At 37.1% G+C, this 15,905-nt stretch overlaps 1 protein-coding gene across 1 annotated transcript in view; it reads left to right on the forward strand.

Annotated features, from left to right (window-relative positions):
• The window catches only part of LOC131162309 (CLP protease regulatory subunit CLPX3, mitochondrial), a 68,856-nt gene that overhangs the window by 13,370 nt on the left and 39,581 nt on the right, over positions 1-15,905 (forward strand). Inside the window, exons 6-7 of the mRNA XM_058118640.1 lie at positions 6,466-6,540; positions 6,631-6,708. Of these exons, the coding sequence (XP_057974623.1) occupies positions 6,466-6,540; positions 6,631-6,708 (153 nt within the window). The remainder of the gene's footprint in view (positions 1-6,465; positions 6,541-6,630; positions 6,709-15,905) is intronic.

Consider the following 15,905-nt stretch of genomic DNA (forward strand, 5'->3'; position numbering starts at 1 on the left):
TTGAAACACAAAACCTTTCAATCTTCGGTGAAGGAATCTTGGAATGAGGAGGAGGATAGGGGTTGGGAAGGTTTTAGATTCATGAGGAAACTGATGAGGCTGAAAGAAAAATTGAAAAGGTGGTATAGGGAGGTGTTTGGGGACATTAGGCTTAAAAAGACCCATATTTTAGGTGCGCTAGTTGAGCTAGATTGTAGGGCAGAAGCTCTTAATCTTTTGGGGGAGGAGGAGCTGAAAAGAATACCCTTAAAGAATGAGTTGGAGGCGGTGCTTTTTAAGGAAATGAGAAGTTGGAGGCAAAAGACGAAGCTTAAATGCACGAGACTTTTTCACAGGTTAGCAAGCATGTATTTGAGGAGAAATTTTTATTAGGGAGTTGGAGTTGGTTTTTTTTTTTTTTTTTGGGGGGGGGGGGGGGGAATTATCTTGGATAATAATAGGATAACTTTGTAGATTAGTAATTTTTACTGTAATATGTTTTCTAAGGAAGATGAAAATAGATCGATGGTGGAAGGGCTAGAGTGGGATCCTTTGTCTGGTGATAAGATAGCTTGGTTAGAGAGACCTTTTGAGGAAGAGGAAGTAAGATCTACTGTCTTTGCAATGAATAGGGATAAAGCTACCAGATGGCTTTAATTTAGCTTTTCTTCAAGATTGTTGGGCAGTGGTTAAGGATGACTTGATGAAGGTCTTTAATGAATTTTATATTAACGAAATTTTATGCAAGAGCATTAACTCTACGTTCATAACTTTGGTGCCTAAGAAAAGGAGGTCTATCAAGATATCAGATTATAGGCCTGTTAGTTTAGTATCCAGTGTTTATAAAATAATCACTAAAGTACTAGCTAGAAGGTTGAGTGTGGTTCTCGATAAGACTATTATTGAGGCCCAAAGCGCTTTTATTTGTTGGGGGGCGGGGGGAGATAGTGGAACGATTTTGATAGCAAATGAAGTTGTTGAGGATAGTAGGAGAAGGAAGAAGAAGGGATTAATATTTAAGTTGGATTTTGAGAAAGTTTATGAGTTGGAATTTCTTGGACAAGATTTTTATGAAGAAAAGAGATAATGAAGATGGATGAAAGGTTGCATGCCTAATGTGTTTTATTCGGTGATAGTGAACAGGAACCTAAATCTTGGTTTAGAGCTACAAAGGGGATTAGACAAGGAGACCCTCTTTCCCCTTCCCTTTCCCTTTCCCTTTTTTTTTTTTTTTTGGTTCATCTTAGTGGCTGATGCCTCAAGTAGGATGGTTTATAGAGTTGTGGTTATAGGTTTAGTGAAAGGCTTGCAAATGGGGAGGAAAGAGGTAATGGTTTCGCATCTTTAGTTTGTTGATGATATTATCTTCTTCTTAGAAGATCATAGGTCATCTTTTCAAATTTTCTAGGGATTCTACATATTTTTGAAAGGGTTTTAGGGCTTAAGATCAATTTGGGGAAGAGTGATATTGCCACCATTAATTTATTGGAGGAGCAAGGCAGGGAGTTAGCCTCAAAGGTAGGTTGTGTTGCTTTGGACTGGCCGTTATCTTATTTAGGAGTGCCTTTGGGGAGTAATCCTAGATCCACTAGTTCTTGTGAACTTTTAATCGAGAGAGTGACTAAGCATTTAGATGGTTGGAAGGGTGTGTTTTTCTCTTTAGGAGGTAGGATTACTTTCATTCAAGCTTTGTCTTTTTAGTATCTTGCTATATGTTTTTGTCTATTTCCAAAATAACGTGTGGGTGGCTACCAAAATTGACAGAATCATGAGAGATTCCTTTGATCAGGGCGGGGAATGCTAGGGATCATTTGGTGAGTTTTGGGGGGGGGGGGGTCTGGAGGCCTAAATAGGAGGGTGGGTTGGGTCTTGGTAATTTGGTGTCTAAAAACACGACTCTCTTGGCCAAGTGGCTTTAGAAAATTCATTTAGAAATTTTTTCCTTGTGGCATAAAGTTATAAAAAGTAAATTGGACTTGATGGGAATGGATGGGATACAAATTTGGGTCTTAGATGTTCTTCAGAGAATTTGTGGGAAGGCATCTCTCAGATTTATTCCCTCTTTATTCCCCATACTTCATTTATATTGGGTAGGGGTTATGATATTCTTTTTTGGGAAAACCTATGGTTAGGGAAGACCTATTTCCTCGTCTATATTTTGATTAAGCTTAGAACAGGATGGATCTATTTCTTTTTTCATTGTGGACAAATGGTCCTTTAATTTTTTGGGATTTTCACTTTAGGAGACCTTTGAATGGTAGGGAGATGGAGGAGTTATCCTCCTTGTTAGTCTTGCTGAATAAATGTTTAGTCTCTTTGGAAGCTGACAGTCGTTCATGGTCCTTGGATCCCTTGTGGTTCTATTCCTACAAATCTTTCTATTAGTTTTTTACTAGCTTTGGTTTTTCTTTTCCTCTCTATAAAACTATCTAGAAGGCCAAAGTTCCCTCTAAAATCAAAGCTTTTATCTGGCTGGTTGTGCTTAATAGGATTAACACCAATAACTTGCGACAGATTAGAAGACCTTTAAAGGCTCTATCTTTGGGCATATATATGCATTGTTTTAATTGCTCTGAAACTGCTTCACATCTTTTTTGACATTGTGATTTTTCTTGGAGGAGTTGGAACAAGTTATTTAATTATTTTGTGGAATGCTGGGTTTGCCCAAAGACAGTGGAGGAGTTTTTGGCAATTCAATTTGTTTGTTTTGGCAGAAAAAAGGAGGTTAAGGAGTTATGGAATTGTGCCTTATTTGCTGTCCATTAGGGTTTGTGGGTGGAATGAAACGCACACATTTTTGCTTTGAAGAAGTTGTCTCCTTTATTGGTTTGGGAGAAGATTCAACATATGGCTTCTCTTTGGTGTGTGGGTAATGGGAACTTCAGGGAGATGTGTTTTTCGGATGTTCAGCGTAATTGGCTTTCCTTGTTGAATTGATAGGGCCTGCTGAAGTTGTCTCTTTTGTTTTGTCTTCCTTAATTTTCATGGGGTTGCCCAGAATTTTGAAAGGAGATGTTTTACTGTCTTCTTCTTGTACATTCCTATTCTATCCAAAGTCTTAAATTTTGATTTCGACCCAATTTCAAAGCTTCAAAAGTACGGAAATTTCTATTTCAATGTCAATTTCAATTTCGATATGAAAAAATAATGGAAATCAGTAGTAAAACATGGAATTCTTTTATGAAGCTTTAGAAATGATTAATAGACATAATAATGTAAGTTTTAGGACTAATATACTACAAGTAAATACATCTATGTTGTGCATAAGGTGGAGAAGTTGTAATATAATATGTGTGCCAAACATATTTGTAAGATAATGTACATTAAACATATTTAGTGAATCAGATAATACAAGTGAAATTCATAAATCATTTAAATATTATTTATTATACAAATAATGATAATTTTGAAATGAATGATTAAATAGAATGTTGTTGTAAGTTTATTTTTTTCATATAATTTAAAAAGCACTTGTAATAATCATTTGTTTCGATAAAAATAAATAAAATAAATTAAATGAGATATTTCATTTCACTCCTAAATCCCTCATTTGAATTCTGAGGAAATTTCATTGCATAGTTCAAATTTTAACAAGTTTCATTGAAATTTCGAGATTTTGATAAAATTCGGATGATTTGTTGATATTTCGATGGAAATTATGCAAGACAGAAATTTACTGGCATTTCTATTCCGAGGGTGACAGGAATCGAAAATTTTGATGGAAATTTCAACAATTTCGTGGAAATTAAAATCGGATTCTATCGATGGAATTTTTTTTTTATTAAAAAAAGTCCTTAATAGGAAGGGTTTTGGTGAGCTTTGGCGTCAGTGGATTTGGGGTTGCTTGTCTAATGTGTGGCTCTTGATGATTGTTAATGATGAGCCTAAATCTTGGTTTAGAGCTTCTAGTGGCATTAGACAATGTGCCTTTTATCTCCTTTTATATTTGTCTTTGCAGTTGATGTGTTGAGTAGGTTGGTGGATGAGGCTCTGGAGAGGGGGTTGGTTAAAGGTCTAGAGGCAGGGAGAGAGGGCGTGGTGCTTTCTCATCTTTGGTTTGCTGACAACACTATTTTCTTCCTTGATGATCATAGCCCTTCCTTAAGGAAAATTTTGGGCATTCTTAAAATTTTGAGGGAGTTGGACCTTAAAATAAATATGGGTAAGAGTGGATTAATAGGTTTAAATGTGCCCATGGAGCGAGTGGGGGAAAGGGCCACCAAAGTGGGGTGTGGCATTCTGGATTGATCTATGACCTGCTTAGGGTCCCTTGGGGGATAATCCTAGAGTAGTGGATTTTTGGAATCCGACAGTGGAAAGGGTGACTAAGAGGTTAGACGGTCGGAAGGGGACTCTTTTCCCTTTAGGGGGTAGAATAACCTTGATCCAGGATTGTCTTTTTAGCATTCAGTTATATTTTCTGTTTGTGTTTAGGATTTCAATAAGGATTTTGCTAGCAAGCTCAAGAGAATCATGAGAGACTTCCTGTGATCTGGTAAAGGGGATCACAGGGACCACTTAGTTAGCTGGAGTGAGGTTTGTAGGTATAAAAAGGAGAGGGGGTTGGGTCTAGGGAATTTGGTGTCTAAAAACACTACTCTTTTAGCTACTATTGCACTTCCCTCCAGAAGAATCATCCCTTTGGCATAGAGTAATAAGCAGTAAGTTTGGGTGGGATACCAATGTTAGTTTAAGATGTTCTTTGGTTAGTTTGTGGAGGTCCATTTCTCAGATTTATCTTTCTTTCATCCCCCACACTAAACTTGAGGTAGGGAGGGGCTCCTGGTTGTGCCACACATCATCCCAAAAGTAAATATTGTCCCCATTCCACGCTTGGAATCTAACACAAGAGAAGAAGTCATTCCAGCGTTCTTGATGAATTTCCACACCCCTACACCATATGGTCCTTTACCAACCGGTGAGGTCCACTCGTTATGCTCTAGGCAGTGGTTCCCTGCCAAAGATGATTTTTCTCTATCATGAAGGTTTTAGTAAGGAGGCCAACTCTGATGAGTTTAAGGACTAGGAGGTTAATGCTGGTCAGAAGGGGGTACAGATGGGAATTGAAATGAGGAAGAAATTTGAAGAGAAATGAGATAATTTGAGTGGGTGACAAGAAAAATTTTAAGGAGAGATGCATAGGGTAATTTATGTGTCATGAATGATCCAGATGTTCAGAAGGGGGCTACAAATAAGAGGGTTAGCAAAGGTAAGGAGAAGAAGAAATGGGGAGATGTCTTGGATAATGACATAGTGATATAGATAGTTTGATTGTGACGGGGTATGAGATATGAGAACAATATGGATATGAGTCTGACTCATTTGATTTACTAGGGGATATATCATATATGCCGCCATCTCTGTTGAAAGGATTGGGGTTTCATTTTTGAGGATGAGGGATTGGATAAACAACAATTGTGAAAGGATGAATTCTGTCCACCTTTGTTGAAGAAAATTACTGGGAATGATTTAGAAGCTTACCTATTGGAGGATAAGAAGGGTTTATGGCTTTTTGACCCTGGAGAAAATGAAGTTCATCTCGATGGTGGTGAAAGAAAGGTGATGAAGGGCAAGAGAGAGCTAGAAAATTTGAAGAGCTTGGTAAACTACAATGGAAAGGGTTTAAAGGGGGGTTTTCTTGGCTAATTCTTATAAATTTTTATTTATTTATTTTAAAATTTTGAGGACTTCCTATCCTCACCTAGGTTGTAGTCTCTCTTCTTTCTTTCTTAATACATCTTCTTTTATTATCAGAAAAAAAAAAATTGTTTGTTGCAGCCTGCATGCATGCATCTGTGACCCAGGAACTGTTCTATTAATTTGAGCACATTAGCTTTTAGCAGGGCTTTTCCTCTCTTGAATTGTAAATTCCTTAGTAAAGTTGTCTTGTATTTTACCTATTATGGTCTTCTCATTTAGTAGGCTGCCACCCAATTGCAAGCCTTTGCTAGCAGTGTAGGTGTGGCTGGTCTCCATGTGGTAGCATCTGGTAATTTTTTTTTTTTTGTTATTATAAGTAGTTCCTTCTCTAATAGAACCTAATTTCTATTGTAAGCTTATGTGCATGCATTATATGCTTATATTATTTATCTTTTGAGACCCCCCCCCCCCTTCGCATGCTTGTGGAAGAAAGGGTAGAAGAGAGAACTTTCATTGGTGCTTATTTTTGCTGAAAATTTTCATGATGTAACCTAATACTTGCGGCTGATTGAAGGAGAAGAAAAACTAATAATTTTTCTGCTGCTACTCACTGATGGTCCATTTTGGTTGCATGGAATTTTTAACCTTTTTGAGCTTTTTTTTTTTTCCATGGATATGCATTTCTTCTATTTCCTGATCTTGAGTTGTTTTCTATTCCTTGTTCTACTTTTTCTTTAAAAACCTTTCATGTTGTTGCATCATGTCATATCTTCATTTTCAACTTGCATTCCCTTTACATTTCTGGGAAGACTCACGTATTGGTGCATTTAAATTTTTGGCTCTTAGGTTGCTGAGTTCAATGTACAGGCAGCTCAGCAAGGGATGGTCTACATAGATGAAGTTGATAAAATTACAAAGAAGGTTCTGGGTTTTTTCAGCTGCTTATATATTTGTTTTAAGATAGAAGCATTTTACATTTAACTTGTTTTATTTTATTATCTCCTTTTACAGGCTGAGAGCTTAAACATTAGCAGAGATGTTTCTGGTGAAGGTGTTCAGCAGGCACTATTGAAAATGTTGGAAGGAACTGTGAGTGAAGTATTGAAAAATCTTACATCACATATGGCCCTCCTTAGAATATATTTGTGCCATGGAGTTAAAATTTGCATATTGTTAGAGGTTATATATGTCTTTTTCTATTATTATTATTGAGTGTGTTAGTATGTTAATTAGCGAGAGTTAGTAAGGGTATTATTGTCATTAGAATGTATTTAATTTGTATTATAAATAGAGGAAGAGACATATCTTCAAATAGGTCATTCATTTTAATCAAATCTTAACATGATATCAGAGTGTGATCCAACCTAAAGCCTATTTTCCCTCAGCCATCGCCAGAAAACACCATTCCCACAGCTGTCCTTCCCAAATCTACCTCCATCCCATAATATTTCACAAAACCAACCAAACACCAATAAACAGACCCCCCCCCCCCCCCCCCGATGATCCACCCCACAAAACCCCATCGTCGGAAGATGCCCCACGCGCCGGCCAAATGCCAGTAGGGCCGACCCCATGCACTAGTGCGTGAGTGAAGTTCCAGCCACTTTTTTCTTTTCTTTTTTCCTCTTCCATGCTCGGATTCCTTTTTTAGACTATATTATCAATCTGTTAAGGCCAGTTTTTCACTAAAAAATTCAACATTTTTCGACCATGCACTTGCGGTATTCCATTAATATCTGTTCAGGGTTTGTGAAGGCTTCTTTGTGAGTTTTTTGGAGCAGTGGCAGCGTTCATATGTTCAATTGTGAAGCTGTGGCAGTGCTATATCTCTTGGTGAGTTGTTCACCTCGTCCGTGGTTGTGTCGGTGCTTCACTTAGTTAGTGATTGTTCCGATTATTGATTGTTCTTCTTGTTTTTGGTGTGGTTGCTAATTTGTGAGTGCAGTGGCAGTGCTATATCTGTCGGTGAGTTGTTCACCTTGTCCGTTGTTGTGTCGGTGCTTCACATAGTTTGTGATTGTCCCGATTAGTTTTGATTGTTCTTCTAGTTTTTGGTTTGGTTTCTGATTTGTGAGTGTTTGGATGGAATCTATGAATCCCAAAAATTTGCTTCCTACATTGCTGCCACAAGTAACAACTCAGAAGTTAAGACGGAAAGAACTATGTTCTATAGTCTAAAGTTGTTCAGATTTATTTAGCAGGATTAGGTAAATCTGACCACTTGCTCCAATATGATTCTGCTGATGAGAAGAGAAAAGATGTGTGGGTTCAGGAAGATGCCTTGATTGTTTCCCTTTTATGGAATTCAATGGAGCCACAAATTGCACGGATGTGAATGCATCTAGAGATACGTTCTAGGAGATTTAGGATTGTTTCAAACTTCTATACTCCAATAAAATTACACGTATGTATGATTTATCCCAAGAGTACTTTCAGTTACAGCAAGGAGATAGGAGTATTGTAGATTATTTTGGAGAGATGAAGCTTATTCATGAGGAGCTTAACGTTGTGCAACCTATAACTGCCGACGTTCGTGAGATGTAGAAGCAGGGGAGCAAATGACAGTTCTTCGTGTTCTAGCAGGCTTGAGAGCTGAGTTTGAAGTAGTTCGGTCCTAGATACTTAGTAGTGCAGAGCTGCCATCATTTGCCGATGTTTATTCTCGTGTCCTTCGTGCTTCCTTTAGCATGCATTCTCCTGCTCTTGCATCTGGCTGAGAGGACAGCCTTTGCTACACACGGTGATTCTAGTTCTCTACCAAACAATCACAAAAGTTATCACGGTGGTTCGAGTGGTCGTAGTGGCAGAGACAGATGAGGCAGAGGTACTCCTTGCAAGTGCCCTCATTGTGGACAGAATAATCATACTATTGAGCAGTGTTGGGATCTTCATGGCAGAACTTCACGTGTTGCCAATCCAGCCACCACTAACTTCACACCTTTGAGGGCAGCCAATGTAGCCACCTTCAACTCCTCACCCTCGGGGTCGACTTGGGGGGGGGGGGGGTGTGGAGCAACGTATTGTATCTATGTTAGAGGAAGAGTATTCCAAGTTCCAGAAGTGTCAAGCATCACAACAAGCTTGAGATTAAAGATGTACTCCCAAGAGGGGGGTGAACTGGGTAATTAAAATTTTCTTTGCGGAATTTCAGTTTATTATTACCCTTTTAATTTAGATCACTACAATCACACAATCACAATATCTAAACAGCGACCGTACTATACCAATTGGGAATCCTAGTTATGAATATGAAATCTGAAAATATAATCCAAAATCAAACTTCAATTAATTCAGTTGATCAATTTTCAGAATCTAATTTTCAGCAATAGTCAATGATATTTTCAATACACAAATTCCGTTGTGAAAGTTAGATTATCTTAGCATATATGCTTCAATAGAATGATCAATCACAAACCCTTTACCTCAGCTTTTTTTACTCAAGAATTCAGAGATTAATGCTTGTCTGATTTTTAATCCAATCAATATAAATCAACCTTGAAGATAACAACTTGGTTCAATCAATTTCAAAGATTCAGCAAGTTCCCAATATTCAACAAGTTTCCAATATTCGGCAAGTTCTCAATGAATATAAAACATAAATGCAGGTTATAACTTACAGAAATTAAAATAGATAGGGAGAAGAAGATTGAACACCAAGATTTTTACAAGGTTCGGCCAGCAGCCTACGTCCTTGCCTCAAGCAACCCGCTTTGAGGATTTTCCTTTCAACTTCGTTATCAGGTGAAGTACCCCTCTCTCCGTTCAAGGTGGAGATGCCTCTCTAACAAGAACAACCCTCTCGCTAGGCAGCAATTCAAAACCCTGAACCATCAATAACAAAACAAACAAAGCAAGATTGTTTGTACAATAGGAATACTCCTCAAAAGAGCATATTAGTACACGTTAGAATCAGTATACTTCAATGAAATCAATAAAGAGATGAAGCTCGAAAATATATCACCAGTAATCTGATTATAAAGTGTGGATTTCGAAAGATCAAATCAGATTTTCGTGAGGTTTCAGCAAGAACACACAGCAGCCCTTTCAGAAAAAAATTTAGCAATAACACCCAAATTTTGAATTCATATGTGCATATTGGGATACCCTAATTTGCGAGAATATGATCCATATACAGTGCAAAAAGGTTTCTAAACGATCCCCCAAGTTTTTTCTGAGTTTGGGAACCAATCATTTAAATTTGGAAACAAGATCAGTGCTGTTAACAGTTTAAAATATAGACATCAGTCAACTACGCCATAGGGTCAATCGCTTGAGCTCTTTAAAAATAACGTATTCAAAAAGTCAGTACTGCGTTAGTTGACTGGTCACGATAGTTCAGTCGCCTGATCCTATTCTGTTCGTTCATAAACAAAGTCAGTAGAATATCAATCGCTTGATGTACTAGCATCAGTCGCCTGACCACTTAGCCAATTATTGTTTTTCAAAGTTTGGTTCCAAAACTTAAATTCGTAACTTGGAAAACTTAATTTGAACTTTGTGAAAATATTTTCCATGCATAAAAATAGGTCTCTAAGTCATTAATGTATCCTAAGAGCTTCAATCATCAATATTGAAATTTGAAGTACTTATATAAGACTTTAACAAGATGAATCTATCTAAGTTCCTAAGTCTTCTTGTTGTGAAGCTTCCAATATCCTTTTGAGCTTTAATCACGGCTTCAATAAACCTCATGTCCCTCATGACTTGTAGCTTTAAGTCTAGGCTTCAACAAAACTCTTCAAGTAGAATCACTTGAATTCACAAAACACTAGAGCCCTGAAACTTAACTTAAAACATGTTAAGTAACCTTGATTTATTATCATCAAAAGAGATTAAGCCTGTTAGGCCAACAAAGCTTTTCTTCCCATTGCATCTCTAGCCCAAACAAGTAATCACATAGTATGCCTGTCATCTAGTACCTCTCGTTCTAGTCCTTAGGTCATAGACTCTGCTGCCGCTGATCATATCACAGGTATGCCTAGATTTTTCTCCACTCTTCAATATCCTGCAAATCTACCTTGTGTTACTCTTGTTGATAGATCCACTACTGCAGTCAAAGGAATTGGGATTTTAAATCCCACTTCTTCTATTTCTCTTCCTTCGGTTTATATATTCTCAAATTTCCTTTCAATCTTATGTCAGTTAGCAAAATTACTAACTGCACGAATTGTTCAGTGACATTCTTCCCTGATTCTGTGGTTATTCAAGATTTGAAGATGAGGAAAACGATTGGCGAAGGGCGTGAAGATGGTAGACTATCACTTTGAGCCGGTATCTCCTTCCACCGCTTGCACTAATGCTGCCACACCTTTCCAAATTCTTTATCGCCAGGGTCATCCTTCATTGGAAAAGTTAAAATGTCTTATTCCTGGTTTGAGTTTTGTGTCTAGTCTCAATTGTGAGTTTTGTCAACTGGGAAAGCACCATCATGTTTCTTTCGCTTCCTGAGTCAATAAACAAGCTGCAATCCCTTTTGTGTTAGTTCATTTAGATGTCTGGGGTCCTAGTAGGGTTGTGTCCAAGTTGGGTTTTTGGTACTTTGTAACCTTTGTGGATGATTATTCAAGAATGACTATATTTAACAAAAGATCGTTTTGATTATTTCATGTATTTTATGCCTTTTGTTTTGAAATAAAGACTTAATTTGGTTTGCCAGTTCAAAATACTTTGAAGTGATAATGCTAAAGAGTTTTTCAATGCACAATTCACTACTTATATGACTCAGTTTGGTATCATTCATCAATAGTTTGGTATCGTTCATCAATCATCCTGTGCTTACACTCCTAAAAAAATGGGGTTGCAAAGCGGAAAAATAGACATCTTGAAATCACTTGCACCTTACTTTATCAAATGCATGTACCTAGTGTTTTGGAGCGATGTTGTACTTACTGCTTATTATCTAAACAACAAAATGCCATCCTCTGCTTTTAGTGATAAAATTCCTACTCCATTCTTTTTCGTAATTCACTTTTATTTTCTCTTCCTACTCGTATATTTGGGTGTGTCCTTTGTTCATCAACTAACTCCTGGGGTGGATAAGTTGGATCCTCATGCTATAAAATGTGTCTTTTTGGGCTACTCATATACTCAAAAGGGATATTGTTGTTATAGCCCCGTGCTGTATCACTTCTTTGTTTCTGCAAATCTTACCTTCTTTGATTTTGCACCTTACTACACCCAGTCACTGAGTGCTTCTGAGCTCAATGAGTCTCTTCCTGCGCCTTATGTTCCAGATTCTACATTGTTGTCCTAGCCCAACCAACCATCTAAGTCTCCATGTAATTTGAGTCCATCTCATCGTCTTTATCATCCTAATTTGCACGTGTATTCACAACGGCGACTCCAAGGAAGAGAGTCCTCTCTAGCTTCTACTATCACACCTTTGGTATCCTCATCTGATGATCATACTTCCCATGATGTTGTTCCTCCTATTTCTATTCGGAAAGGTAAACGCACATGTACTCAACACCCCATTTACAACTATGTTTCTTACTCCTTACCACCCCTCCTATTATTATTTTGTTACTACTCTATCATCTACTACCCTTCCTAAATTTGTTTCGGAAGCCTTATAGCCCATTCTGAGTGGAGGGATGCACTGCTATGGTTGAAGAGATGAACGCTTTACATGACAGTGGTACTTGGTACCTCTTCCTCTTGACAAGTTTGTGGTTGGTTGTCGTTGGGTTTACACTATGAAAGTCAACCTAATGGTTTTGTGGCTCGTCTAAAGGCCCGTTTATTTGCTAAGGGATATACTCAGGTGTATGGTCTGGATTATTCTAATACTTTTTTCTCCGGTTTCCAAACTTACATCAGTACGTTTGTTCATCTACTTGGTTACTACTTATCACTAGCCTTTGCATCAACTAAATGTGAAAAATGCCTTCTTGCATGGTGACCTTGAAGAGGAGGTTTATGTGGAACAACCACCTTGGTTTGTTGCTTAGTGGGGAGTCACGCTTAGTCTGTCAGCTCAAGAAGGCTTTATCTAGTTTAAAATAGTTTCCCAGAGCATGTTTGGTCGTTTCAGTGTTGTAGTACTTGAGTTTGGTCGTTATCAGTGTGTTGTGGATCATTCCATGTTTTATCATCATACTTCATTGGATAGGATCCTTCTTGTTGTTTATGTGGATGATATTCTTATTACAGGTGATGATGATAAAGGTATTTAGAGCCTCAAACTTTTTCTACAAACTAAGTTTCAGACCAAAGATTTGGGACCATTGAAATGCTTCTTGGGTATAGAAGTATCTAGATCTCATATCGGAACTATTATGTCATAGAGAAAGTATGTTCTTGATCTATTTGATGAAACTGGCTTGTTGGGATTTAAATTGGTTGACGCACCCATGGATACTAACAGCAAGTTAATGTCGGATATGAGTGATTTGCTACCTAATCCTAGACAATACTAGAGACTTGTTGAAAAGTTGAATTATCTCACAGTTACTCGGCCGGATATATCGTTTGCAACAAGTTTTATGAGTCAATTTCTAGGTTCTTTGAGAACAAGTCATTGGGATGCAGTAATTCGCATCTTGAGATATCTCAAAGGTGCACTTAGGGGAAGTCTTTTTTACGTGATTAGGGTGACACTTATATCCATGGATATATAGATGCAGATTAAGCTAGATCGCCTTACGATCAGAAATCCACCTCTGGTTACTGTATCTTGGTTGGTGGTAATTTGGTTTCTTGGAAGAGTAATAAACAAACTGTGGTGGCAAGGTCAAGTGCTAAATCAAAATATAGACCTATGGCTCACACTACTTGCGAACTTGTCAAGTTGAAGAACATGTTGGAAGAATTGGTTTTTTCACATTCTCAGCCTATGAAGTTGATGTGTGATAATCAAGCTACTCTTCATATTGCCTCCAACCTGGTCTTTCATGAGCTGACGAAGCACATTGAAGTTGATTGTCGCTTTGTTTGGGAGAAACTTGTGCAAAAGCTCATTGCAACTGCTTATGTGAAGTCGAACATGCAACTTGCTGATTTGTTTACCAGAGGGTTGGGGGATGCTTATGTTAAATTCATTTGTAAAAAGCTAGGAGTATATGACATTTATGCTCCAGCTGTTAGTATGTTAATTAGTGAGAGTTAGTAAGGGTATTATTGTCATTAGAATTTATTTAATTTGTATTATAAAGAGAGGAAGTGACCTATCTTCAAGTTAGGTCATTCATTTTAATCAAATCTTTACACATACTATTGTTTTGCACGTATTGGGTCTCTCCCTTGTGAACACAGGGGAATTGGACCTTTGGTTTCTAGCTAATTTTAAAATGATCTATTTTCTTCTGGGCAGTGTTTGCTCTGAAAAAAATGAATGATTTGTTTATGGAAATTTCATTGGAGATTCTGTTAGCTCAGATAGTGTGAGTTGGGGTAGATTGGAAGAGAATGCTTACAGTCATTCGAAGAAAAAAAAAGAAGTATTTTTTGGGACTTTAAAAGAGTCTGTGATGAACTGTTTAGGGAGATTGTAAGGCTGGTAGGAGACAGGAATTCTATCATTTAGAAAAGAGGAAAGCTTAGTGAAGGTTCTGTGTAGAGAAGTGGATATAGATGCTACATTTATTTGCAGATTGGTGAATGGTGGGATGGAGGACTTTATTGAATGGTTTATATTTCTAAAAGAGTATAACTATGGTGAATCGATTCAGAAAGGAGATTTGTGGGGTTATTATTTAATTTTTTTGTGTTACTAGAGAACTTAATTTAAGGTTGGATGGGTTGAGTGGGTTTTTATCGAGTAGTAGTGCTGGTTGGCTGGAGAGACTGAAGGATTTGGAGGGACAAACCCAGTGTTCCCCAATGCCAAACAACTTGTTCCACATCTCCCATGAAAAGGAACAGAGCAAGATTGAAAAACAGTCTCCCCACTCTGATAGCAAAGCACAGACACTTAAAAAGATATAGAATTATTTGGCTGCTGTCTCTTTAAATGATTGCAAGTTTTGATTCTGAGGACTGCAGTCCATGTAAAAGCCTTAATTTTGGAGGGATCTTGGCGAAGGCGGAAGGGAAGGTGTGTGAATCAAGAAAGTAAAGAGGATTGACGTAACCTCAATGCATTCTTAAAAAACTTCAGGCACTGTTGAAGGGCTGCAGAAAAAGGACGGTTATTGATTTAGATTTTGAGGGGCCAATGAAGATCATGGATGGCATCAAAGGGAACTATAGTGAGGGTTTGAGAAGGAAACTAGAGGAATTAGGGGCACAGTGAAGGATGCTGCTTAATTGCCCTTTGAACAGCCTAAACAGTTGATGACAGGAGGACAGTGAAAAGCAATTTGGAATGTGCTGGTAATGAAGGTATTTATGGCTTTGCATCCAGCTTTGACAGGGAAATCTGAGTTTGATGAAGGAGATGAAAGAGCTGTATGAATAAATTAATCAACAACGACATAGTGTATTTTTTATCTTATCTAATACTCCAAAAGTGAGAAAAAAAAAAAAGAGATTGAGGGAGTGTTGCAAGATCATGGTCTTAAATTTCCACGAAATTGTCGAAATTCCTGTCGAAATTTCTGGTTTCTGTGACCCTCAAAATCAAAATGCCAGATGATTTCTTTCTTGCATAATTTCCATTGAAATCTCAATGAATCATCCAAAATTTATTGAAATCTTGAAATTTTAGCGAAACTTGTTGAATATTGAACTATGCAATGAAATTTCCTTGGAATTCAAATGAATGATTTAGGAGTGAAGTGAAATTTCTCTCTTAAATTATTTTATTTATTTTTATTGAAACAAAAGATTATTACAAGTGCTTTTGAAATTATATGAAAAATAAACCCACAACAACATTTTATTTAACCATTAATGTCTAAATTAACATTATTTGTGTAATAAATAATATTTAAATGATTTATGAATTTCATTTGTATTAAATGATTCACTAAATATGTTTAATGTACATTATCCTATAAATGTGTTTGATGCACATATTATATTACAACTTCTCCACCTCGTACACAACGTAGATGTATTTACTTGTAATATATTAGTCTTAAACTTACATTATTATGTCTATTAATCATTTTGAAAGCTTCATAAAAGAATTCCATGCTTGACTACTGATTTCCATTATTTTTCCAAATTGAAATCGAAATTGACATCAAAATCAAAATTTCCATCGATATTTCCGTACTTTGGGAGTTTCGAAATTTGAGTTGAAATCGAAATTTTAGACCTTGTGCAAGATTAATATTTAAGAGAATGGGCAAATATGGATTAAGCGACCAAGAGGAGGAAGATAGGAAAATAAATTATTTGCC

This window comes from Malania oleifera, chromosome 8 (genome assembly GCF_029873635.1).
Source record: "Malania oleifera isolate guangnan ecotype guangnan chromosome 8, ASM2987363v1, whole genome shotgun sequence".
Taxonomy (NCBI): Eukaryota; Viridiplantae; Streptophyta; class Magnoliopsida; order Santalales; family Ximeniaceae; genus Malania; species Malania oleifera.